Below are 25,229 nucleotides of genomic sequence, written 5' to 3' on the forward strand. Positions count from 1 at the left end.
GAGAGGCGACTTGCGGCCGGTATTGATCTGTACGCGCTGTGGCCCGTGCGCGACAGAAACCGTATACCTTTTCACGCGCCTGGTTCCAATTTCGGTGTATTCTTCCCGAGTGGCCGGCCGCGAGGTGATGTTTCACATCAACCGATCGCTTTCTCGATCATTTTTTTTCTCTTGATGCACGACGCGGCGGCCATATAAATTCAACATAATCATATCCGAACTCTGCTCTATAGGAGTAAACCGATTTTCCACTCGAACAATAAAAACTGACTTTGTTGATGTCCAACGTACACGCGATCGTATACTGTTAAATCTAGTTAGTAGGGTAGTAGGACTGGTGGACGACTATTCCGTCAGTTTCAACTTCAAAGTAATACAAAAATTTACGATAGCAAACAATATCTCTTTGCAGTGACGTGCTTATATTTATATTATAGAATCATGATTGGTTCTTGAGAGCATATGTGTAATTTGTTTAAAATTTATTTAAATAATCAACATCTGCTGTTTAGAAATATAAACATTGAGAGAAATGGACGAAAAAGCCTCGCTCCCCTATTAAATTTAACCTAAATTAAGTCACCACTGAGTGCGAGCATGGCGTAACAGGCAGCGTACGAGCTATCCCAGAGATCCCAGGTTAATCCCAGGTTAATCCCAGGCAGAAGAGAGAGATTTTCGTACCCTCGTAGCTCCTCTTAGCAGGCAATGGCAAACCACCGAGAGTATCCTTGCCATGGGGTGGCACCCAGTTGGACACGGCTCAATTGGACACGAGCCAATCACAGCGCTTGAGACTACAAAGCTCCTAAGCACCTGGTCGCTGGGATTGGTGGTGTCCAATCGAGCCGTGATCAATCGGGATCACCCCCTTGCCATGTACACTTCTCTAAACAAAATCGTCGTTCGGAATCAACGTTAAACTGTAGATCTCGTATGACTGTGTACAATCAGTGTGTACACCACAGACATAGAGAAGTCACCACGCTCGGTTACGCGGACAATAGGACTGTAGAGAAGCCTAGTCACACCACTGCTCCTATACTTAATATAGTGTTATTTTATACTAAAACAATAGTTAAGTTTGACACTATATAGTATCAATTTGACACCATATACAGCATTAAATTGACATAGTGTTAAATTTAACCATTATTTTAGTAAAATTGTTTATAAAATAACGGTATATTGAGTAGGAACAGTGGCGATTTATATTAGGTTAAATTTGACGCTGTAAGGCCCAGTTCCACAATTGACGGTTAACTCATAACCGAAGTCCAACTTATTCATTGTTTCTTTTCAATTTTAGAATTGGAAAAAGATGAGAAACAAGTTGAATTTCGGTTAAGAGTTAACCATGAGTTGTGAAACTGGACCTAAATTTAACAGTGTATAGTGTTATTTTTATAATGACTGCTAACGAGAAAATCTTGTATTCAGGAAATCTTGTAAATGGATCGCACAATGGATTGCGTTAATAAATATCACCTGATTAATAATTTCCCGCGAATGGACGTGAAATGGCGAGGAAAGAGTAGAGGGGGAGTAAAGACGTCAAAGATGGTTGTATACCTATCGATAAAAGTGCATTTGCGTATTCTTCTGTCCTTGCTTATTTTTACGATAAACCGATAATTTTCGCGAGACGCTGTTATCGTGTTGATACGATTATAATCTTAAGAGCAAATCTTGATTGAGAGAAAATGATGAAAAAATTCATGGAAAAGATAGAATGGGATTTGTCCAATTCTCGCAGTTTTTAGGAATAATTGGTATAATTTTGATTTTAATATTTGACGTGATATAGCGCATATTGTAAGCGAAGATTGCTACACGCGGAAAGACGACCGAAGGAGAAAGAAAAAGACGTCACGAGAGATCGTGGGCGCGCTTTTAGCGCGCCGAGACGTGTATCCGTCGATGAATATGTGGGCAGTGGTCGATGTCGAACTAGTGGTGCGCGGTAGAGAAGTAGTTGCGAAAATATTTCCATTATAAATAGCGGTCGACCAACCAACGGCCGACCCACCGATCGGTCGGCATGGAAGGCGCGATTGAATCTTCCGTTTGCTGATTGTATGGTCCTGAATATCAAAGAACGTTATACTCGAATTACATCTTCGTCTAATGCCAGAATTTTCCTGAACGTAAAACAAACAGAAAAACCGAGATCTTCTTTTTTCGATGCTTCTTCTCCGACAGTCCGTAAAAATTTCTCTCTTACCGCAAAGTAAATAATCTTTCTTGTGATAATTGGAATAATATTAAAATTATCATAAAATTTTTATCTCTTAGTAGTTTAAACGTATGGAGAGAAAAAAATTTGTTAATTTAATAAGCCACCAGTACGTGTAACAAAATTGATTTATAAGTATAGGGATATTAAATGTGTCGGTACCGTAAATGAATATGATTTGTTACTTTTGATTTGTTATATAACAAATACGCATAATACAGAACTCAGTCAGATAGAAATAATACGCTGCCTTCTCAACAGAAAATTCTGTTGGCGAAAGAATTATTCGAAAAATTTGCTGGTTCGAAAAATTTCGTGGTAGTAATCTGAATTTTAAAGGTGTAAATCATAAGGTAGATCCAAATTGTAATGCTAACAATATTTATTTTAATTAAATAAAATTTATATTGTTCCCTTAAAATATACAACAGTATTTTAATCCACAAAAATAATTTCAATAACCTAATATGTAGATAACACTATAACTAAAACGTAATATGTAAATGTAACGAGAGAAAGAAAGCGAGAAGGAAGAAGAGATAGATAGATAAATAGAGCATTTATTAGAACTATGCCCTCTAAGAAAATACAGAATGAAGCAACCATGATACAAAATGCAATGAAAATAATTTATAAAGAAAAAAGAAAAGGGGAGGGCGAGAGAGAGAGAGAGAGAGAGAGAGAGAGAGAGAGAGATGTGTGTGTATTTTATATTGCAATTTATAATATATATTTACTGCTGTCCAATTATCCGAGAATATAATTTATTGACAGGACGACATTTTGTTTTGCTCATAAATTGTCTCTTCAAGGAACGCTAGATTTTGTGAAATTTCAATAGAATCATCCGAGGTTTGCGTTATTTATGAGAAACTTCTGTTTGCTTTTCATTTGTCATAGAAAATTGTCGAAGAAAAGAGACATGAACAGCACATTCATGCTCCACATGTTGTTTATAATCTCTTCTCACATTTGTTATTGGAACGTGGCAAAACGAATTGTTTTTTAATCCTTACGGAATAGAAAGTACAGTCGTTACTCGTTGATTAAGCTGAAAGCCAAAAGGATTCCTCGTGAAACTTGTGTTTTGCAAAAATTTCAGTGAAAACATCAAAGCTCGCTTGGTGACATCCACCGAACTTGCATCTATATTTTATTTGTTGCTTTAATTTCTGACGAAATTTTTTTACTTAGAATGATGACAGGTTCTCTCGCTATTTACGATCGGACGGAAACATGAAGTTCTTCATAAAACCAGAAACGGATTTCCACAAAGGCAGCCCTGGTCGCAGGAGATGAGCCCCGTACATCTTCGTCATTTATCCTTTGACCTATTTGCCGATATATGGGCCATAGGGTTCAGCAACCCAGGTCGGTACCCGGTTGATCGCTATAACGGGTGACCTGAATAGAAATGATTTTAGATCGCATTTATATTTTGACTGTTTCCTTTTTTGAAAGCATCCCCACAAAATATTCCGTGCCAATTCGCGCATTAGTCATCTCTGCTCTTCAGTTTCATAGAAGGAACAATTTAGAGATGTTTCGAATTTTTAAACTCTCAGCTGTATATTTTGGAGGAAACTTGCTACGAGTTTACTCGGCAATGGGCTACATTGCAATTGAATAACTGTGTATCAAGATATATCGCGATCTTATTGGAATCCATATAATGTTCTGTTCTGACTTTTCTTTTTCGTCCCAAGAGCGAGCCGCACGCGCGCATGTCTGCAAATTAGAACGAAAGCAGACTGTTTGTCTCGTCTTGTGACAACATTTGATATGCGTTACACACTTTGCGAGCAGACAAGGTCGAAACACAGCTGTTGTCGCGTCGAATGATTGTTGTAAAACAGTCGCATCAGGTTTAAACAAATATGTATCGTGCATCATCGAGTCTTTGCTTTTAAAATATATTCTGTAGATTGATATGTTCTGCCGCTCATCTAAAATTCTATAATTTTGCAGACTTTTGTATAAACAAGAGCAGAGAACAAATCTCTAAGATGTAGAGACCGAGAGGTTGCTCGCAAGAGCAACATTGACTCTTCTTTGCCTCGAGGGCTTCGGCCTCAACAGAGACCCAGTACCACGATCACATTGGATCCGTGAGATTTCGCGACGCAGTTAATCAAGCAGAATATTAATTATTTATCCATAGGTGATAGTCGGTGTTAAATACAGGGTTGGTCTGGATTAGGTCGAAGTCACAGTGTTGCTGCGAGATGTCGAGGAGAGGTAAAGGAGGAGGAGTTCAAAGAGCGCCCGAGCAAATATCCTTATTCGAATGTTAAACTCTTGCGCACGAGGGTGCCCGATGCGCGTCCGTCCAGGGAGAGTAGGTCGTTTCCATGGCTACAAGGGGGTGCATCGGACTGGCACTGGTTACTGGTATTGCTAAAACTGAACGGAGCATCCCTTCCCTCCGCCTATACTTTCCCTCTCCTGACGGAACGGCCTCTAAAGCTCCTCGTTCTCTCCTATCCCGCGGATACACCTCACGCCTCCTACGGAATATCCTGCCGTACCTGTGCTTTGCCTGCTTCCCCGTATCTATACCCTAGGTCATTCCGCGGAAATTGGGTTAGAGCTCGGAATTAGGAATCGCTGACTCTACCGGCGAATTCACCGCTGTATGGAGACGTTTCATGTTGGGGAATGTGACATGGATGTGTTCCGTTATTGTGACTGAGGTATCACGTGGAATATTTACAGTGATATATACAATAATAATATCGAATCTTTTTTTTAAAGTAATTTTGCATTCAAGATGTTTATTGCTTCAACATTTTTTAAGCCAAAGAAGGTTTGACACAGATAGCATATTATTATAAACTATAACGGCAAACGTGAACGATTAAGAATAAAAATTTATATATGTTTTATTTACTTATGATTTATTATAATTAAGACTTTTTAAAATATGTGATAGTCTAATATCTAATAACTTTCATTTCTCTCTAATTACTTGTTACTGACTAATTGCGATTTTTTCTAATTATTATTGGCTTTCTGCAATATACCACTACTTGGCGATGCTGGAATGACATCTTTAATTCATTTCTTACATTATTGTTTTGACTCACTCAAACGCATACATTTATCCTTGTCTAAGATCGAGAACTTACTGCGCACAATACTAAATACAATTACTGCTTTGCTTATCATTTTGAATCTTCGTTAAGCATATATATACACGTAATTTGCAGATCAATATAAATCTTTTTAAGATTTTAATCTTACTTTCGTAAACTCAGTATTGTTTGTTCATGTAATCCGATGGGTGGTGCAATATCGTTTTGTCCATACGAGCTATAAAACTTTTGTATTAAAGAAACATTTACGTCAGATGACAGCTCTGCGAGTTGAAAAATAAGTAAATCTTTAACTTTTTTCGATATTGGTATAAAGTCCACTGTACCATCTCCTAATTTTGCGTCTATGTACTTTAAACATATAAAAAGATTTTTTATCCCTAGTCTAAAACTTAGGTAACGATTTATTGTTGAAAGTCCATTATAGATATAGATTACGTCAGATTTATCAAAGATGGTTTGGATATTGAAGTTGGCTTTTATTCAACACATAGCCAAACAGTTTGTAAAATGATAAAATTTTCATGAATTGAGTTTTAGAAATGCGAACGGATAGTTTTATTCTTTGTTACTTTTGAAAGTCGTCTTTGTGTATTTTATTTTTTAGCAGAGATATTACGACGCAAAATGCGCTAATGAGACATCGATTATCATTATTTGCGGTATTATGTCCGTTTTTACCATTATCCACTTTTCAGGATATTGCCTCATTTCTAAAATTTCGGGATTATGACCTTTCTTAAATTTCGGGATTTTAACTTTCCAGGATATTGTCTCGTGTATCTAAGATTTCGGGATTATATGTCTTTTCGGGACATTGTCGTAGTTTTTAATTTTCGGGACATTTTTTTTCGGGACTTTGCATGTCCTCCATAAAAAGCTGATAAGATTTTTGTATAAATTTATAGCTATCTACCTTTCTTATTCCAGAATTAAGTATTACGTTAATTTCGTTGCTAATGATGCGTTTTTTCTAGAATTGTCTCGACAAATATTTTATCGGTTAATAATTGTGACAAAATTATCGGATGTCTAATTAGTCATAAACTTCAACCTTCCGCGAATGGGTAGGAATTGCATTCATTTCTTTCTCCCTCTCGCTCGTTTGCATCGCGTAAACGCGCGGTCGTTCTCGCCTGCAATCGATTTCTATCACAGGGGTGAGCTTTAGAGTTGGGAGGAAAAATATTTACGCGGCGTAACCGGGATATTGTCGTCGGTAAACTGAGCGCCTCCCACTCGCGCTCTCTTGATAGAATCAACCTCGTAGAACAATATGTCCTTTATAATCGAATCAACACGTCTCTTACGTCGTCTAAGGCGATCGATACGTTGCAATTTAAGCTTGGCTCGTAGAGAAAAATTTTCAATTATTTTTGCCGGGATGTCGCTTCAACGTGACTTATCCAAAGGTGTAATCTTACCTGTCGATATTAATTATTAATATCATTTTATTAAATATTTCCTCGGGCTTAATTAATTTAGATAACACACAATGATCCACTAAATTTATTCGATGTTGTGCTTTCTTTTCCAGTGTCGCTGGAACAACATTTTTGTGTAGACGATATACGTGTACCTACGACACCCACGAATCAATACACCCTGGCGTATTTTTTTCGAGTGGGACACCCTATATTTATTCCAGGGAACACAGGGGTATACGACCTAGTTACGCTTGGGCGTGTTATATGGGTCATAGACACCATTCGCACTCGGTTGCACGTGCGCGCGCACACACTCACGCGTGCTGACTGTGCACTGGTTCACGGGAGCAGTCGACTCACGAATGTGGGGCAAGAAGGTTTTCTCACACTGCTTCCACCGTTTTCGTGATTAATCATTGAGCGTTCGCTTTGAGATCCTGCCATCAAGGACGATCCTCTCTTGATTGGTAAAATTAAAAAAATGAAGAGTCTCGAAGATCAATATTTATATTCGGTTCTTATTTTAAGACCGTGTTAGATAATATTTTAAAACTAATACGGAATTCTCTGATTGATTTATGACATCTTAAGACTGTACTTAAGATAGTCTTAAATACAAGAATCGGCTATGAATACCGGTCGAAAATGGGTTCTAGTTTTTTTTCGCAGCTAAATGCAAAATTTGTATGCAGAATGACGCTTGTCATGTTTACGGATGAAATACAGAATCTATTTTAATCTCGCCTGTTGCGACTGTAATGGAGGAAGGAGGGGAAGGGGGAGAGAGAGAGAGTGAGAGAAGAGCGAAAAAGAAAGAAAGAGAAAGAAGCCAGCGATAGTGACGTCCGTTTCGCAGCAAAGCGGAGAATTTATCGATAGTCGGCGATTACCGTAGGGCATGTGACAGGGCTTTAGCTCGAACGCCTCGTCGATGGTCTGGACTTAAAACAAACACATACTTCCATGTTGTAAACTACATTGCCCCCAGGCATGATACCTTTAACATTTATCGGAAAGGTTTTAGCTGATCGTAAAAAAAAAATAGTTATTGCGCAAGATAAATCCGATTCATTGGGACTCGACTTTCGCCACGCGCTCGTCTTTACCTAAAACCATTGTTAAAACAATTAATATCATCGGGGAAAGAGCTCCATTTCGCTCTTGTTTCATGCGCGCGTACGTACGTTGTCTTAAAGAGAGACGAAATTCTCATTCTTTCCATGCAGTAAGTAAATTCATGTAATAAATAAATGGTTGTAACGTTCGCGAAACAGATATTTATATTTTGTTGAAATAGTTCCCAGGATTGGACCCCCGACCCGGGTTTTCCCTGACCAGCGGTTTCACAGTGTACACCAGGTACACATGAACACGCGCACGCGTGTACTCGACCAATATATATATCCTTCCACCCTTTATTCCTTTCTTATTTCCCTCAGCAGAATCACTTGTCTCCTTCCGATTATTCCGATCGCTCTCGTCCACCGTCTTTCCCTTCCCTTTGCATTTCCCTCTGTGGCACCCTTTGACAATGGCGTCTTCACCCCCTTATCGCTTATCGAGGTTATCCATCTCCATCGCTCTCGTCAGGATTTTGCTTCCATCGAGAGAGAAAGCGTGAATCTGTCTCTCTCTCACATACACACGCATTGCCTTCGCTACATTCTCGTTTCTTCCGACGTGCCAGACATCCCCTCGCCGCTCTTCCTCGATCGGGTGAGCCGCGCGCCGCGCACGCCTCTCTCAGTCTATCGCGCAAAGCGATACCGTGGTGACGTGACGTTACGCTCGGCAAAGCTTGCAGCTGGTCCAGGTCTCTCGTCGTCATCGCCGAATTCTAACCACGCTCGTTTACATCTTTCCGTTCCTAATGATGCTCGCTCGCTCTTCCATCGTCCGTTTCCCTTTTAGCGAGGATCGCACCTCGATTCCGTGAATTCCGTGGAATACGCGCACGACACACAGTGAACCCTAGAGAGAAACTTGTGACGGCACCAGATTCCGCGCACGCAAGGAACGAGAGGAAGGAAAGGAGAGAGAGGAAGAGAAGAGCGTTCTGCTATTTTCGAGACGCCGCGAAGTCTTGCCAAAGTGTGCCTTCTTGGCCCTCAAGAATCATAGCCGGAAGGTCGCGACAACCTGCATTTCCGCTCGACCGGCTCTCGGGATCGTCGATCGATCGCCGAGTAGCGCGATTTCAGTTTCCCGGGATATTTCTGGAGCACGCGACGTGAATCAGTGATACGATATCTAGAGCTTGCTACCGACGTAAATTTTTCTGTCAATGGGATATGGACATCTTGCACTATCCTGTGATCAATGATAAGGAATATTGTGATAATCCTTTGGATTGTTCTTAGGAACGCAACAATTCGTTTCGAGAGTAATTGATAATTCTGGCGCTTGATCCGATTGACAAGAGTTTCTGCTTAAACTTTCTTATACATAATAAAGCCATCGTTCAAAATGTTCTAGAATATAATAGATTGGTGCGAACCGTGACGGAAAATTGGATGTTCGACTGTAATTTCAAGATCACCGACGCGTTGATACCTTTTGTTATGACAGACTCATCATCGACGTACATCTCTCTGGTGGGCTTCGTCTGACGATCATCATGTTTCTCATTCGTAACAAAGACCGTTCCGATGATGATGTCTCGCTATCGCTTTTACGAGCAAGACGCGATCCTCGGGGGGGATATTCTCGATAGAGTAATAGCTGGACAACCGACGAGAACAGATTGAAGAAGGAGAAATCTATTTTCCGTGGATCGCCGCACTCTACAGATCGACAAATAATTCGAGTCATTTTTGCAAGATCGAGCGTGTTTATCGGCGATAATAAATGCGTAGATGTGGTCGACAGTATTGTGCACAATTACTTGAGACACATGAAGTAAGATCAGTATTGGAGAAGAAGAGAATTACGAAAATTATGCGAGTCAATCTCGTTAACAAACACGATTCGATTTGATAATGAAGAGGATTCCATGCAGATCGTTCTGATCCTACTTACGATGCAAACACGAAAGTATTATCCCACTGGAAAGAGGGGTGTTTAAAATAAGAATTTGATTAATCGACACGATTCGATTAGCAGGGAAGAAGCGAAAGTTTGGTTGAATGAAAACGATCGGTGGATAAAAGTAAGAATGGATGAACGATGTGCATAATCATTTGATTGATCATCGAGTATGTACGACAAATTGTTTCGTTGATTATAAAGATATACAGATAATAAAAATAAAGACAGAGAGAAAGGGAGAGAGAGAGAGGCTGAAAGGAAAGAGTACGAAAGCTGAGAAAAATCGAAAAATGCAAGCTGCGTCTAATCGACGACGATCGAGGACGATTTGTGATTGGAGCGTTGTCGTCGAGAATGAAGGATAAATTTATCCGCGTCGCGAAGAGGAATGCGGCAGAAGCGTGGAGGAAAAGTAGCACGAGTACCGCGGAACGCCGCAGTCGCATTTCCGGTTTAAATTTAACGTGATGATACGCGCACTTTCGCAATTAGCCGATATGGAGACTGTTGAATTTAACTGGAGGTTTGTTGGAGAATAAGGGAGAATTAACCTTGTCGCCTGGCTTGCTTATATGCGAATCGTGAAATCGGCGTCTTCCACTTTTTCGTTGCAATCGACGTTTTGTTCATTGTGAAAGATTTCCGTAAACTCTAATTACATCGGAGATCTCGTTAGCCTTTCACCGGAATAAGTCTGGTTGCATAAATTGGAAATCTGTTAGATTTTAATCAGCATGTCTATTGATAAATAAACGAATAGAGCTTTTCTATCATTAAAGCCTATACAACTTTAACATTATTTTTCTTGAAATTACCAGATGAGTATAATTAACTCCTGTTAAATATATCAGAATTTCTCAATAAATTTTTAAATTTATTTTGAAAGTCATAATATTTTTTTAATGAAAGAATATGTAATGAATATAGATTTAACCGAAAATACTAATCAAATTCTTATTAATTAAGCCTATTAAATGTTTTCGTTACAAAATATCGAGTGTAATTATGATAATCAGAAATTATGATTGGTCTCATCAAATATGTATATGTACGTCTTGCTGGTATAATTAAGGCATTTTTCTTAATGTTCACGTGCAGTAACGTACAGGAAGATAGATTAAAATCTCTGCTATATATAGTTGTAATCAATGTACAAAAATGAACTGTCACGACGATTAAATCGCAAATTAGATGCTCTCATAATCAGCAGCAACGATAAATGATATTCTGTAATAGTTAATACTTGTAAGCATGCTGATGCCTGCATCACTAGTGCCACTTGCTTATTTTATTCATGCGCAAAATATTTATCACACTATTTTTATTATTTACACAACGCACAGCTATTACATTGGCAATTCGAACCAATTTGTCAGATATTGATGCATCTATGCATAACCGGGTTATTAAATTTTCGCTTCGTGGGAAAACATCGCGCATTATTAAAAACACAATCAGTTATTCCCGATGCGAAATTCGTTCATTTACATTTACGGTTAACTTCGTAACTGCGTAATTGCGATTAAGCGTAATGCCCTCTTAATAACATCTCATTACACATGATGATGCGTAACAATATACCATTGAATACTTTCCAATATTCCGTATGCTATAGTGTCACTTTGTTACGAAAGTAAATTCATCATTTAATAATCCTATAACGTTACGCGAATAAATGAGTCATGGTATAATGCTGACCTATAGAAGCTCGTGATTCATAGCTTAACATGTACCTTCGCTAAGTAACAATTGGACGCGTTTTACATAAAGATACGACGACTATGTAACTCCTTTTCTAATTAATAACAAACAGTTCCCTCTCGATCTTTATATAATAATTACAAAATTTTTCCATTTCTTTTTAGCAAGTAATATAATTATTATTATACTAAGAATACAATATTATTCAACAATAGTGTTACTAACTTTGAAAGAGTGTATGAAATTGTAAAAATACACAACGTTATCGCATTCGTTATGTGATACATTAATAAGATATATTTATTACCTGGAAAAAGTTTAAAATTTTCTTTTCGTAGAAGAGATCGCCAAGATCTTGTGAAAGTACATTATAAAAAAAAACTGATTGTATAAATTATAAATCTGATAGATTTAAACTTTGATTTAATCAATGTCCATTTAAATTTAAATATGTCCATTGGAAATGAACAAATCAAAATTTTTCTAGAAATTATCGGATGAATACATAATTAATTCCTTCTTGTTACACAGAATTTGTTAATAATACGAAATTTATTTACAATTAGGTCAGCATAACTTTAGTAAAAAGAAATGTCTATTATAATATAACTAGGAGTGGTATAGATCTAACCGAAAATACTAATTAAATTTTTATAGTTAAATCTATCAAACATTTTAGCTATAAAATATTAAGTCTAATCATAACATCTAGAAATTTTGTATCCTCTCACTAAAATGCATTATACCATGTATAATTAAAACGTTTTTTTTTTTTACTATAGAAAAAAAGATTAAACAGTCCAGATAAAATATGTAGCTTATTTGCTACAACGTTATAATTGAAAAATTGTAATTTTTAAGTCGTTTACAACTTAAAAGGAAACGGATCTTCGAAGTTCTTTTATTGTGCTGTTAAATAAAAAAAAATATATTTTTTATAATTTGAAATATTTACATTTCACTTTAACACTCAGATTAAATCAATGATTAAAACGGCTTTAATATGCATTAATGCGCAGTAATGCGTCCAATCGAATTCGTTAGTTTACGCTGCTATGAGATAGTATAATACGACATGCGTTATTTTTCGCGCGCGTTTATTATTTTCTATCCGTATCTCGAAAAAGGATAGAAATAAACTCAAACGAATATATATTCACGTCTTGCGTTTTTTACGTGAGAGGGTCATGTGCGTTGTTATATTTACAGAGTATATGATGTCGGAAGGTGGACTGGCACCTAGTATCAGCCTCTCGTGCTACATGCTATTCAAAAGATTCACGTACTAACTGCTAGTCGCACCCATGTGTATGTGTTGAACTTCCACAAATTGCAAGGTGTACTGCACTGTAACCCCATGACGCATTTAATACATGGCCCGCCTGGAGAGTAAGTGTCTCTTTCTCATGTATTCTCCATATTTTCGCAAAATCTTTTGCCTCGTTTTATTTTCGCAATGATTCGTACATACACACATATGTACACATGACCAACTTTATAGGGGAGAGACGGTCGGGGTCGCGTCGGAAGTGAAGAAAATCTCATTGTCCATTAATATCGTAGATTGATATATTCTGCTGTAAAGCTATCACACTTGTAGAAATATCATACTGGCTGCTCAATTAAATGTGCTTGAATGATAATCCTTAATTGCTTATTTCGTACATTTTTATTTGAAACGTTAATATAAAGAATTATTGAAGGAAGTATGAAGAAACAATAAGTACAATAAAACATATAGCTTATTTGCTACAACGATATAATTAAAAAATGTGATTTTTAAGTTGTTTACAACTTAAAAAGGAACAAATATTTGAAGTTCTTGTTATTAGTAGAGCAATATAATTGAGTTTTTAATAACTCTTAAGCCCCCCAGATACAATGCGAGAAAACAACAACAAGAACAGTGAAAGGAATAGTATAGACATAAGTGATATATAATTGTCGCCTTTCGTTATACAATGCTGCGAAAGAAATAAAGCCCATTCTACAATTGTGTAAACGTATTTGTGAGAGGTTGCGTAATTGCAAAAATTGACAATCAGAATCAAATTTAAGAATATTCGATTGTGATTGGATAATTCTTATGACTACAACCACTTACAATTACGCTTATATAATTGTAAAATGGGCTTAAAAAGCCAACCAATCTGATATCGCGTATAAACTGCAGTATATACTCTTCTATCTGCTTCACAGTTATAACGTATGTGAACAGAATGAAAAATCTGACCACTAGTAGGCTATAAGGCGATAAACACAGAATTGAACTCGAAAATTTACCGCTATTGCCTTATTCTATGTTCCTATATGTTCCATTGATATATACATTCCCGAATATTGGATTCCTCTGCTTCTATCGCTATTGTTATTTTTATCATGTTTAGGGCTTTAGGCTGTGTTCCAAAATTCACTGCTAGCACTAAAAATCTATAGTTTACGTTATTAGATTACGTTAGATGCACTATAGATTTTCAACATTGACAATAAATTTTCGAACATAGCTTTAATTGAAAAGAAAATTGGAAAATATTTACTATAGGGGATCCAGCTTCGATGATCTTGTATGACTTCCAACAGGTTTTAGTTGGTGCTCGTTACTTGTTAAAAAGTTATTAATAAAAAATTTTATTTTTTGCGGGGCGAAACGAAGCCTAATTCAAACTCATTTTCTGAAAAACATTGTTTTTGTCTTTTAGTTATGTTGTAGCAAATTAGATATTGATCTATCGAAACAATCGGATGTTTCTTTCACTGCAAATCTTTAGTTGATTTGAAATTGATTCTTCCCCAGTAAAAATGACTAAACAAGCATCTGTAGTTTTAGAATCAACGATTAAGCTTGGAACGTATTTTATTAGTTTATTAGTTATTAATTGTATTCTTTAATTAGTTTCTCAATGTATTCTTTTGTAATGGAATTTTGATATTTAAAGCTTTTAGTCACAAATATAATTATGTATGTACGATTTTAAAAAGAAAAGATTGGAAAAATCGCATCTGGCGATAACTTGATATTTTTTTGTTGAGAAAACCGTTCTTAAATCAGTCATTGAAATCGAAACATCCTGCATAAATCTTCGCTGGATAGGAGAGCAATGTAATTACGTGCATTTATTATTGCAGTACCGAGCATAGTGGTGTATAAAGGAAGCAGGTCGCAGGATCGACCTGAGAGTCCTACGGTGGTGGTGCAAGGAGGAATGCCCTCACTGCCGTCCTCCAAGCAAGGCCTCGCCATAAGTGGCTGCGGTGGTGCGCCTCATCAGGACGCCTCGGAGTCAGATATGATAGACGGGAATGCCAACCCTAACGTAGGCACATCCCCCGTACCGAATTCGCTCCACCGTCCCACTTCCTCCTGTTCGCCATCCGATAAATCGGACACTGAAAGCAAGAACTTTCGCAATCGGGTATGTGCTCCATTAATTACTGCTAGGTCATTATTTTCTGCTCATCCTTTCTCATTAGAAACTTTAAGTTTGGAGGAAGTTATTAAATAGGACGCCTGGTTCAGGAGGCCGAAAAATAAGTGATTTTTTGTGATTTTTTTTCTTAAAGAAATCAATTACGACAACAACATTTGTATACTATTAATCGATAGTGAAATAATGACTCAAATACATTAAATATGTATAGTTATTTAGACCTCATCAAATAAGATGTACTATTTATATTTTTCTATATTAGACAAATATTTTTTAAAATAAAGCATAATGCTATAATAACTAATTAATCATTGAGATAAAAACACATTCAGAAGCTCTTCATTAAAGTCGCTTACTCCACGAGCAGTATGCGACATTACCACCAGAGAGACGCAGCGAAGTTCAATTTCTCCTAAGAAGAAAACCTCTCAGCATATAATAAAAGGCGCGGCATTGGTTTTGAACTTCGAAAACGAAAGTAAATGAGAAATACCTACATCTCGACAAGAGAGAGTTTAGTACTGTACAAAAATTCAGTAACTTTATTACTGGAAAAGTTATATATACAAAATGTCCCATTTTAATAACCGCATTTGAATTTCCTCTAAACTATGCAGGATGTTGAAATTCTGTTTTTACAATGTTAAGCGATATCAAGAGGAACATATTTTGATTAACAAGATTTGACCTTCGATGTAAGCATAAAGATCAAATAAAGGTCAATTTCATTTTTGTAAATGGCAACCTAATTTTTTAAATACCTATGTTTGTAGCCATATTCATAACGAATTCAACATATTTATTTAATGGAAAGTCAAACTGCACATACACAGTTCTATTTTCCATTAAATAACGTGACTTTAGCATTCACCCTATCTGGATACACGATATTACTAAAACTCCCCATTACGATTGCAGAGTCCAGAATACTTTAAACCACATGTTTCCAGAACACTGAATTGGAAGAAGTGGCCCTATTACCTGACCAGTTAGATCACCAGTTAGATGACCTAACGCCATTTCTTTCTTTGGAGCTACCATAAGGATATTGCATATCGTAAAAAAATGAATAATTCTGATGCGTTGAAAGCGCGATTTACAACGGCCTATCAAAACTTTTCGCTGACAATGCTATCAAATGTGTCGCGATCATTTATGCCCGTATTCATAGTCAGGCCTTATATTTAAAGCTTCCTTAAATTTATCTTCAAATGCTCTAAAAATTATTTTATTGACTATTGAACATCTGAAGATAAATTTAAGGAAGCATATAAGGTCTGATTATAAATACAGACATCTTATTGCCCTCTGTATTCGTAGTCAGGGATTGAACATGCACGAAAACTATTAATGTAAGTTCGCGTTTGGCCATTTGACATCCTTGAGTCATAATGCATTGAGCTCGGAATGAGTATGATTACAAACGTAGGTGTTTAAAAAATTAGATTGCCATTTACAAAAAATGAATTTAATTCTCATTTGAATTTAATGTTTCCACTCAAAAAGTCAAATCTTAATTAATTAAAATTTATTCCCCTCGACACTACATAACATCGTAAAAACAGAATTTCGATATCTTGCGTAGTTCCGGAGAAATTCAGGTGTGTTGATTAAAATGTATCACCCCGTGTATGTGTGCGCGCGCGCACACAACTAGCGTCACAACAAATAGCGACAAATAGCGTCAAAACTACACGTATTATAAAGTTTTAATAAAAACAACAAATAAATGAATTATGAAAATATAGTAATATTTAATCGTTTGTAGTAAATGACTAATATTACTATATTTTTTTTAGTTTATATAACTTATTTATTGTTTTTATTAGAACTTTAATACATAATTGAGACATTATTTGTCCTCAAATTTCTAGTTGCTGATATGACTTTTTTCTATGAGTGTACGAGGTCTGTCCCAAAAGTATTCAACCTCTGCGTGTATCTTTGTGCTTAGGCATCCTATTGAATGCATCTCTATTGTGGAAAACAGGTATTCACTATTTAGAGGAGATCTTGAGGAATGTCCTCATCAAGCGACACGGCATTTATAATTTTCTTTAACATCGTCAAATCTTTTTGCTTTTCAATGAATTTTTCAACTTAGGAAATAATCAGAAGTCACATGGACTATACGGGACTGTACGAGAACTGGCGAAGTTGAGTTAGACAATGACGTGTTTAGTAAAAAAATCCTGAACCAGGTAAGATGAATGTCATCGTGAAATGCGACGCTCAAAGTTTTCGACGCTCACACAACTGCGTACCCGTTGCTGACTGAACAGCCGTCGTATCACTTGGTACTTCTCAAGGTCCTTCCTAAATATTGAATGTCTGTTTTCCACAATAGACGGAAAATGACAAAGCAAGGTTGGGAAGGACAAAATAGAGTTGGGAAGCATTACTTTTTCCGTTACTTCTTATAATAAACATGACGTTGCAATTTTTTATAACTAAACTATTTTTTAAACTTAACGCTAAGGTTGTGCTAAAGTTGGAAAAGTCGAGTGCAACGTCATGTTTATTATAAAAAGCAACGGAAAAATGACGAAAAAAAGTAACGCTTCCCAACTCTAAGGTAAAGATATACGCAGAGGTCGAATACTTTTGGGATAGACCTCATAGATATTGAAAAAAAAATTATGGAACATTTATTCTTTTCTTATTTATGTTTTTCGAATCCGATATAAATATCGAATAATAAATTGAAAATGTTATATCTACGAATCAATATTGCGACGACGCATCAAATGTACGTAAAGAACCCTTGATGTTGCAGACGAACACGAAACTGAAACTGTTAGTCAGAAGTCATGCCATGAGAGAATCGACATCCCCACCGCGGGAACCGCACGGCAACGGTCCAACATCGCCGCACAGTCCGCAATCGGCGGATGGCGAGAAAAAGATCATATGCAACCTCTCGCCCAATTCTGGCGCCAAGCTCAACAACAACGAATCCATATTCAATAGCAATCTTTGTTCCGCTCAATCTCCCAAACAGATGCGCAACACGGCGACGTCGCCGACTTGTCGGGCACCGTCGCGAAATGGTAAAGCGATTTCTTTCCTTTTTTTATTGCGCTTTAAAAGTAAAACTATTTAATTTCGAGACTTTTTTTCGCAGGTCAATCTAGTCCTTCTCAGGTACATTCACCAAAGAGCATCACATCTCCAACTAATGGCAATAAATTGGAAAACCATCGCTCCAAATTTGCTAATGCGAATATCATTCAGAAATGCAATAACTGTGTAAAGAACAATCAAAATGAGCGACCAGGTTTATTGCAGACTCCGATATCACCCATCAGATGCGGTCAAACGTTGCAGCATTCGCCAAAGAGCACCAATCTTGCTCCATGCGGCCAGAATAATCAGCACAAATCCGAGCAACGAAGGCCAAACACATTGAACATTTGTAATAATCAATGCTCGGCGCAATGCGGCAACACACTCTCAGTGACCAGGCCCGGATCTAGGCACAAGCTAAGACACCAGAATTCGTCCCAAGGCAGTTATGATAGCGCATCGCCATGCCTTTCGCGCGGTATGTTGCTTGAACGATACATTTTTCATCCTTTTCCTTAATCTATTTCTAACTAACAAACTTATAGTACTATGATTTGGTTGAAATGATTCAGCATGTCTTGATATGTGTGATAATAATATTTACAACATATCTTTTAATTCTTAACGCACATGGATTGAGTCATTGCCAATGTTATTTGAAATATAATTACACATTTTTCTTCAATATGTCAATAATCTCCTATCTCTTCATTATTTACATGAAATAACTTTAGTTTATTTGTCGAACCTTTTGAATCTCCGACCTAGAATAATAGCAATGAAATAATTTTATTTTATAAATATTCGTGAATAGAACCCGTAGACTCGGACCTTTTGCCTGACAGGCAACTATCCCACTATTGAGATATCCGATGTTCCCAAATATTGCTATGCAAGAGAATTGCTATTTTTAATTCTTATATTACGGTCTATAATATCAAATTTTCTATTTATTTACAGATAGTAGCACGGAGCTATATACGGACAGCACCGGGATAGATCTCGAACAATTCATTGCGGAAACTATAAACCGCAATCAGAAGGATCGCACAGTGTTGCTAAAAATTGAGAAAGATTTAATCGATTTCGCGAAGGATCGACAGAAGGTTTCTCACAAATTCCCAAACATGTCTTCGTATAACAGGATGCTAGTGCATCGAGTGGCAGCTTACTTCGGAATGGAACACAACGTGGATCAATCGGGTTTGAGCGTCATTGTCACGCGGACGAAAAACATGCGAATACCAGATACTCGCTTCAAGGAGCACATCAGAGATGATCTGATCCTATCGGAGGAGCCGCGAAGAAGTATCCTGAAACGAGATTCGAACTCGTTTGAGGACAGCTTCAACTTCAAATCGCCTGATAGATTATCGGGCGATTGCTGCCGGCGTAGCAAGAGCTTCGAGGAACGAGAAGAGGAATACGAACGCGCCAGACGAAGGATATTTAAAGATAGTAGTGGTGAAAGCAGCGATGTTACGTCCTGGCCATGGTCCTCGACGGAGAGTTCGGATGCCTCTGCGAAATTTCGCTTGCTACACCCGGATCATCTAGTCAGGTAAATCACATCTAAGCTTTTAACAATTACTATGCCTGATAATAGTTATAAAATACTCGTCGAATACATCTCTCGATAAAATTGTACTGATTATACTGTTCATCTATGCATCTTCAGACAAAATCGACTTCTGAAGGGTGAATCTTTTGATGGAAGGGATTCATTCCGTGGCGGAGTGTTGCGCCCATCGGTTTCTAAGTCATTCAGTTTCGGTGGATATACCAAAGGCATGTTGACAAGGGGAGATAGTGTTACATCCACACATAGCGCGGGAGCTCGCCTTATGAAGCAAGGTAATTATTTGTAATTGCGAGATTAAAAATAAATATTTTTTAATGCTATATAATGATATTCTATTGTTGCATTGTCGCCTTTGCACGCTCTCTTCAGTCTGTTATCATATGTGATAAATGTGTCATAGATTCTGGGGCGAGCATGTGTTCACGTTTAAGTCCGAGCCGTTCGAGTAGCGGGTATAAATCGCAGAGTCAACGCAGCGACGCGACGCTATCGCCATCTCTGTCACCTTCCCCCGTACCTGCTACTATGACGTGTAGCCACACTCAAGTGTCCAGTCAGGACTTAATCTCGCCGGATTCGAACGGTGGCCAAACGGTTATGTGGGCAGTCACTAGTTTGTCCAGCGTACCACCTGGCAGCATAATAATAAACCCACAAACCAATCAGCCATATACGAACACGGACGGCTCGATCTATCGTTATGATCCAGACAATCCACCGAAGTTCTTTAATATGGAGAATGAGAATGGCACGCCATTGTCCGCTAATAAGCAGCAGCAGCAGCAACACATGGAATTGCCTCCTGAGCCGTCCAGAACGAATAACAACCTCAAGAATGACAATAGGAAACAGAGATCGCCGCAATCAAGGATCAATGTTACGGGGGCGTCTACCGGGGCCCAAGTAACGAATACAGCGACGTCGCCAAGCCTGCCATTCACTCCGCCGCCACCGCCACCACCTCCTCTTCCTCCTACTTCTGTCCCGCAGAATCTACCCATTCTGCAACAACAAGTGCAACAACAGCAGCCCCAATCTCAGCCGCATCCGCAGCAGCAAAGTCTAGTCAAATCGTCAACGACACTACCGATATTTAATCATACTAACCAAACAGCTCAACAACCCTACGCGACCTACGTACCTACCTCAGAACCGTATAATCAAGGTGTCTATCCACCCCCCATGGGACAACCGACTGTGATGATGGCATCTCATCCTACTCAGAGTCAAGCAAGTGTACAAAATGGCGGTCAGGGCGATGTCTTCAATCAGAATCAGGTCTACACTAATTATGCGGTACCTATGCATCAAGGACCAATATCACAGTCAGGGGTAAGTGTAACAGTAAAAATTCTTTTGCAATAATATTAAATCAACCGAGAATGGCAACATAAACATATCTAAAAAAATTATGTAGAAATCTATATAGGACCTAGATTTAGGCATCTAAAATTCTGATTAGATTTTGATTAAATTAGGTTAAACTATTATTTAAGGATTTATTTGCCTTTAATTGACGAGCTTAACAAGTCTGTGCAAGTAATGTGTTGTGGTATAAATAAACTCGTATAACACTTCTCGAAAAATTCAACCATAATGCTGTAACTAATGTTACAGGACATGGCCGAGTTATCCGGATATTTCTTAGGTATGAACATTTACGATCAGCGTAGCAATGGGGACAACCACTCCACGCCTCCGCATTCTACGTATCCGCCACCCTCTGTAAATCAGACCGTGCAAAATGTGCAGTCAATACAACCAAATTATTGGCAACCATCGCCAAATCAAATACCGGTAAAAAATAAAATATATGCATTCTTATATGTATTCTTTGATTGTTACTTTTGCTTGATGAAAGATAAATCTTTCTAGCCTCAACAGACCATGTATTTTGTGCCTCCACCTGGAACGACAATTTCTGTCGGTCAGAATCCGGGGGACAGGCAACAACTGCATCAACAGCAGAGGTTTCCAACGAATTATTCTTTCAACGCGCAAACGATGACGTCTCCGAGCCAACCAAGTTGTACGTTACATCACAATTGTTATATTTCTATCTCTTTGTTTCTTTCTGCAAATTTATTTAAAATAATTGACGTTATGTACTTCAGCTAATTTCGTCGGCAATTATCCGGTACCTTACAATTCGTTACCAGCAGTAACTCCAACTCCTGGCGACTATACGTATCAACCACCAGTTCAAATGATTCCTACGTATTATCCGCCAGGACAGCCGGCGATGCAACCACCGCCTGTGATGTACAGAGTACCTACGCCACCGAACACACCAACATCTAGTCAAGTAATTTACTAATCTGTTGATATTGATAATTAATTGCCAATATTAATTTAAAAAGAGATAAGATTGGTTCAAATAATAAAAAGGTTACGCGTCAATGCATAACATTACAGCTTATGTCATTTTGTGTTTGATAACCTTAAAACTCTACACTTTTCGTTGAAATTTTTTTTTTTTTGAAATGTTTAATTTCTGAAATATTAAAGCGTTTTAATACTTTTTGAAAACTCAGTATAATATTAATATAAAATATTAATGTATTTCATATTTGATGTGATTAATAGATACCTGGTATGCCGTTGATGTACGTTAACTCAAGTAGCTACGCAGCCCCGACAATGGTGACCAGTGGAACATTCGGACATCAGGTCGCCCATAACGGTACGTCCCCGGCGCCACCTGGCGCATATATGGCACCCACGCTGGTTCCCAATCTCGTCTTCAGGCAAAATGTTCCGGTAAAAATGCAACAGTAACATCTATATACTGTCGATGAGTTATCAAGGAATCTGATACCTTATCAAGAACTGTCAACGACTAAAGACATTTTCTTGAAATAGATCGTTCCCAGCGTGCGGGCGGCAACGCCAGGTAACTCTCAAAGAGCCAGTCGATCTCCAACTCCGGCGCACGAGTTCTTCGGAGGTGGGAGCGGGGACCGAAGCGCACAACCTCAACCACGTTACCCACTGCCAATGTATCAGGGTGTCCATATCGTGCAAGGTATGATCCTTTTAAATATAACATACATTCGTTAAATCGTTTTTTAAACGGCATTTAAAATATTCGTAAATACAGGGGACATGAGATTGATGCACTCAGGCGTACCATCCAATTCCCGGTTGCAGTATGCACCAGTATCATCACCGCCTGTTGTTCAAGGCTGCCCGCGGCCTTACAGGCCACCTTCGTCTAACACTTCGGGTGCCGGTACGCCGATTTCCTTTGACGGCAGAAATCAGAAAATTCGCAAACATAGGTAGCCTTGAAACTCACGTTATTTTTATTCTTATTAAATATTATTTTTTGTTTCTCACGGTAAATTTATAAATTTATTATCTCGTGCAATTCAGGTCCAAAATACCATCTTTGCCACCAAGCGGCGCACGACCCAATTTTTATCAAACATCTTCCATGTCATCGCTCCCATCGAACATACCCAAAGACATCAGAGAAGGTATGAAAAATTAGCAAAAAAGCCTAGAGAGAAAGAAAGAGATAGAGAGAGAGAGAGAGAGAGAGAGAGAAAGAAAAGAAAAGAATTCGATGTTTACGCTCAGTACGTTACTTAAGATTTAGTTATTTTCTGCTTTCATTTTGCTTATAAAGAATTAAGTGTAACACAATTTTGACACATTCTTGTCTCCTCTTAAAAGCGAAACCTGTGGAAGACAGTATAATATAAGGTACAGAACTTAAGTATAAAATATTACACAGAACACACATACACACACACACACAGTGTCTTCTTTGTATGGTAGGGGCTTCTTCACGTTAATTTATCTTTATTAATATTTATCGTTTTGGTTTTGTTTTGTACGACAACGTGCTGGAAAGTGATTCCTACTTTCATAAATTTACTAAGTAATTTAAATGACTGTATATATATTATACATCTTTTGAGATAATTATAGTCTTTTTAGCTTATAATATAACGATTAACGTCAGGTAAAAATACAAATTTATTGATATATAGAGAAGGATAAAGGAAAAAGGATTTGTGAAAAAAGCTAAAAGCTTTCTTACGGAAAAAAGTAGGAGATATCTTTTCATTGCACATATTTTATTGTTGCACCGTATTTAAATAGTAACGCGCACGGGATATTCTGAATTGATAAGAAAATTTTCAGAAATGTTCCTGTCCAATTTTCATATTTAATATTACAAAGAAAAAGAAACTTTTTTTCTTTGTGAAAAATGCATATTTTTAAATGTTATTTGATTGAAAATTAAGGAAGAACGGTTCTGGAATGTTTTCTTGTAGCTATTCTGTTGTAACATTGAATGTGTTCTTTGCATACTTTTTTCTAACTTTTTTTTACATTACACGTACCGTATATATATTTTTCATGCTTATTATGTACTCGGATTGGCAAGAGATACAAATAATATTAATTTAATCAACTTCGTAAGGTTGACGTTAGAGAACATGTTCTCACTCTTTTTTACGTCGACTTTTATGTCTAGTTACAATTTATTGTATGAATTTTTTTGTCCTAGAAAACATATTTTGTTTTTACGTACAAGGCTTCTTTTATGAGTTACAGTTAATGTAGCTATAGGGGAAAGTGGAGGGTTTGTGCGCACCTAAGGGGAATTTATTGCTATGATGTGATTTTTGAAGTTGAAGTTAATATAAACACATCAATAAACAGTCAAATTTTGTAACAAAAAAATCATTATTTTGACGTCAAAGTACGTCATTTTTCTTTCCTTTCGACTTTGTATATTCCTTGAGCTGTTACATAACACCATATGTGTTATATTACATTTATATTGTGAAATACGAAATTACAACATTAATATTATGTTACTTTAGTTTGTCAACTGGGCAGAGTTCCATGTCTTCCGAATTCTTCGCAAATAGTACACTTTTCATTGGGAGAAACCTTTGAATTGTTAATGTGCACAATTTTCCGCTGCGAATTGATTTGAGAAGAAAATCAATTATTCAAACACTTTTTAACTTAATTCAATGAATAATATCTCAAAAGAGATGCACACAATGACGTACTTTAATAAGGTATGCATGATTAAATAAATAAAATAAGAATACGGATTTATCATCTTATTTTCTAGATGTCAAGATTATTATCAAAATGTATAATTTTATCTTTTTTCACTTTTGGTTAACTACATTTTCAAATTATATAACTTATGGTTATGTCTGAAAAGAATTACATCTAGTCTAGAAATTTTGCCACGGTAATGGCTCCATTTATCGGAAAAGTGCTAAACCAAAATGCGCACAATTATCCCACTTTCCCCTATATTTTTTGTTTTAATGACATTCATTTATATTAATATTTGCATCAAAATAACTCACTTGTACTATATATATCAAGAAGAGCAACGAATTCTATTCTGTCCTCAGAAATAACATTTCTTTCCAGGAACGGTGAAAGTGACCATCACCCGTCGGAATCAGGTACAATTTTAAGCAAACGGATTGACAGGATAACATCACTGATAATGCAAGTCACACAATTTTGATTATGAACAATAATCAAGATTGACAACTTACTGTTCAGCTTTACTGTTCAGAGACATGATATATTCCTAAGAGTTTGTCATATTAATTATTATTTATATACGTATAATTATATATGTAAATAATTCTAAATATATATATATATATATATATA

The 25,229-nt window shown here is 37.1% G+C and overlaps 1 protein-coding gene across 6 annotated transcripts in view; it reads left to right on the forward strand.

Annotated features, from left to right (window-relative positions):
* The window catches only part of LOC108768048 (R3H domain-containing protein 1), a 42,574-nt gene that overhangs the window by 8,936 nt on the left and 8,409 nt on the right, over nucleotides 1-25,229 (forward strand). The window contains exons 1-17 of one of the 6 annotated variants that reach the window (XM_018518271.1): nucleotides 9,267-10,308; nucleotides 12,696-12,875; nucleotides 14,613-14,899; nucleotides 17,691-17,964; nucleotides 18,039-18,458; nucleotides 18,941-19,541; nucleotides 19,659-19,834; nucleotides 19,963-20,894; nucleotides 21,180-21,359; nucleotides 21,438-21,591; nucleotides 21,677-21,867; nucleotides 22,149-22,322; nucleotides 22,425-22,587; nucleotides 22,663-22,843; nucleotides 22,938-23,041; nucleotides 23,241-23,270; nucleotides 24,978-25,125. In XM_018518271.1, coding sequence (XP_018373773.1) covers nucleotides 12,860-12,875; nucleotides 14,613-14,899; nucleotides 17,691-17,964; nucleotides 18,039-18,458; nucleotides 18,941-19,541; nucleotides 19,659-19,834; nucleotides 19,963-20,894; nucleotides 21,180-21,359; nucleotides 21,438-21,591; nucleotides 21,677-21,867; nucleotides 22,149-22,322; nucleotides 22,425-22,587; nucleotides 22,663-22,843; nucleotides 22,938-23,041; nucleotides 23,241-23,269 — 3,882 coding nt within the window. In that variant the 5' untranslated portion in view covers nucleotides 9,267-10,308; nucleotides 12,696-12,859 and the 3' untranslated portion in view covers nucleotide 23,270; nucleotides 24,978-25,125. Of the gene's footprint in view, nucleotides 1-9,266; nucleotides 10,309-12,695; nucleotides 12,876-14,612; nucleotides 14,900-17,690; nucleotides 17,965-18,038; nucleotides 18,459-18,940; nucleotides 19,542-19,658; nucleotides 19,835-19,962; nucleotides 20,895-21,179; nucleotides 21,360-21,437; nucleotides 21,592-21,676; nucleotides 21,868-22,148; nucleotides 22,323-22,424; nucleotides 22,588-22,662; nucleotides 22,844-22,937; nucleotides 23,042-23,240; nucleotides 23,342-24,977; nucleotides 25,126-25,229 lie in introns of those variants that run through there. The other 5 variants (XM_018518266.1, XM_018518270.1, XM_018518267.1 and 2 more) reach the window with 5 other exon arrangements.

The sequence above is a fragment of the Trachymyrmex cornetzi genome, unplaced genomic scaffold (assembly GCF_001594075.2).
Source record: "Trachymyrmex cornetzi isolate Tcor2-1 unplaced genomic scaffold, Tcor1.1 scaffold748, whole genome shotgun sequence".
Classification (NCBI taxonomy): domain Eukaryota; kingdom Metazoa; phylum Arthropoda; class Insecta; order Hymenoptera; family Formicidae; genus Trachymyrmex; species Trachymyrmex cornetzi.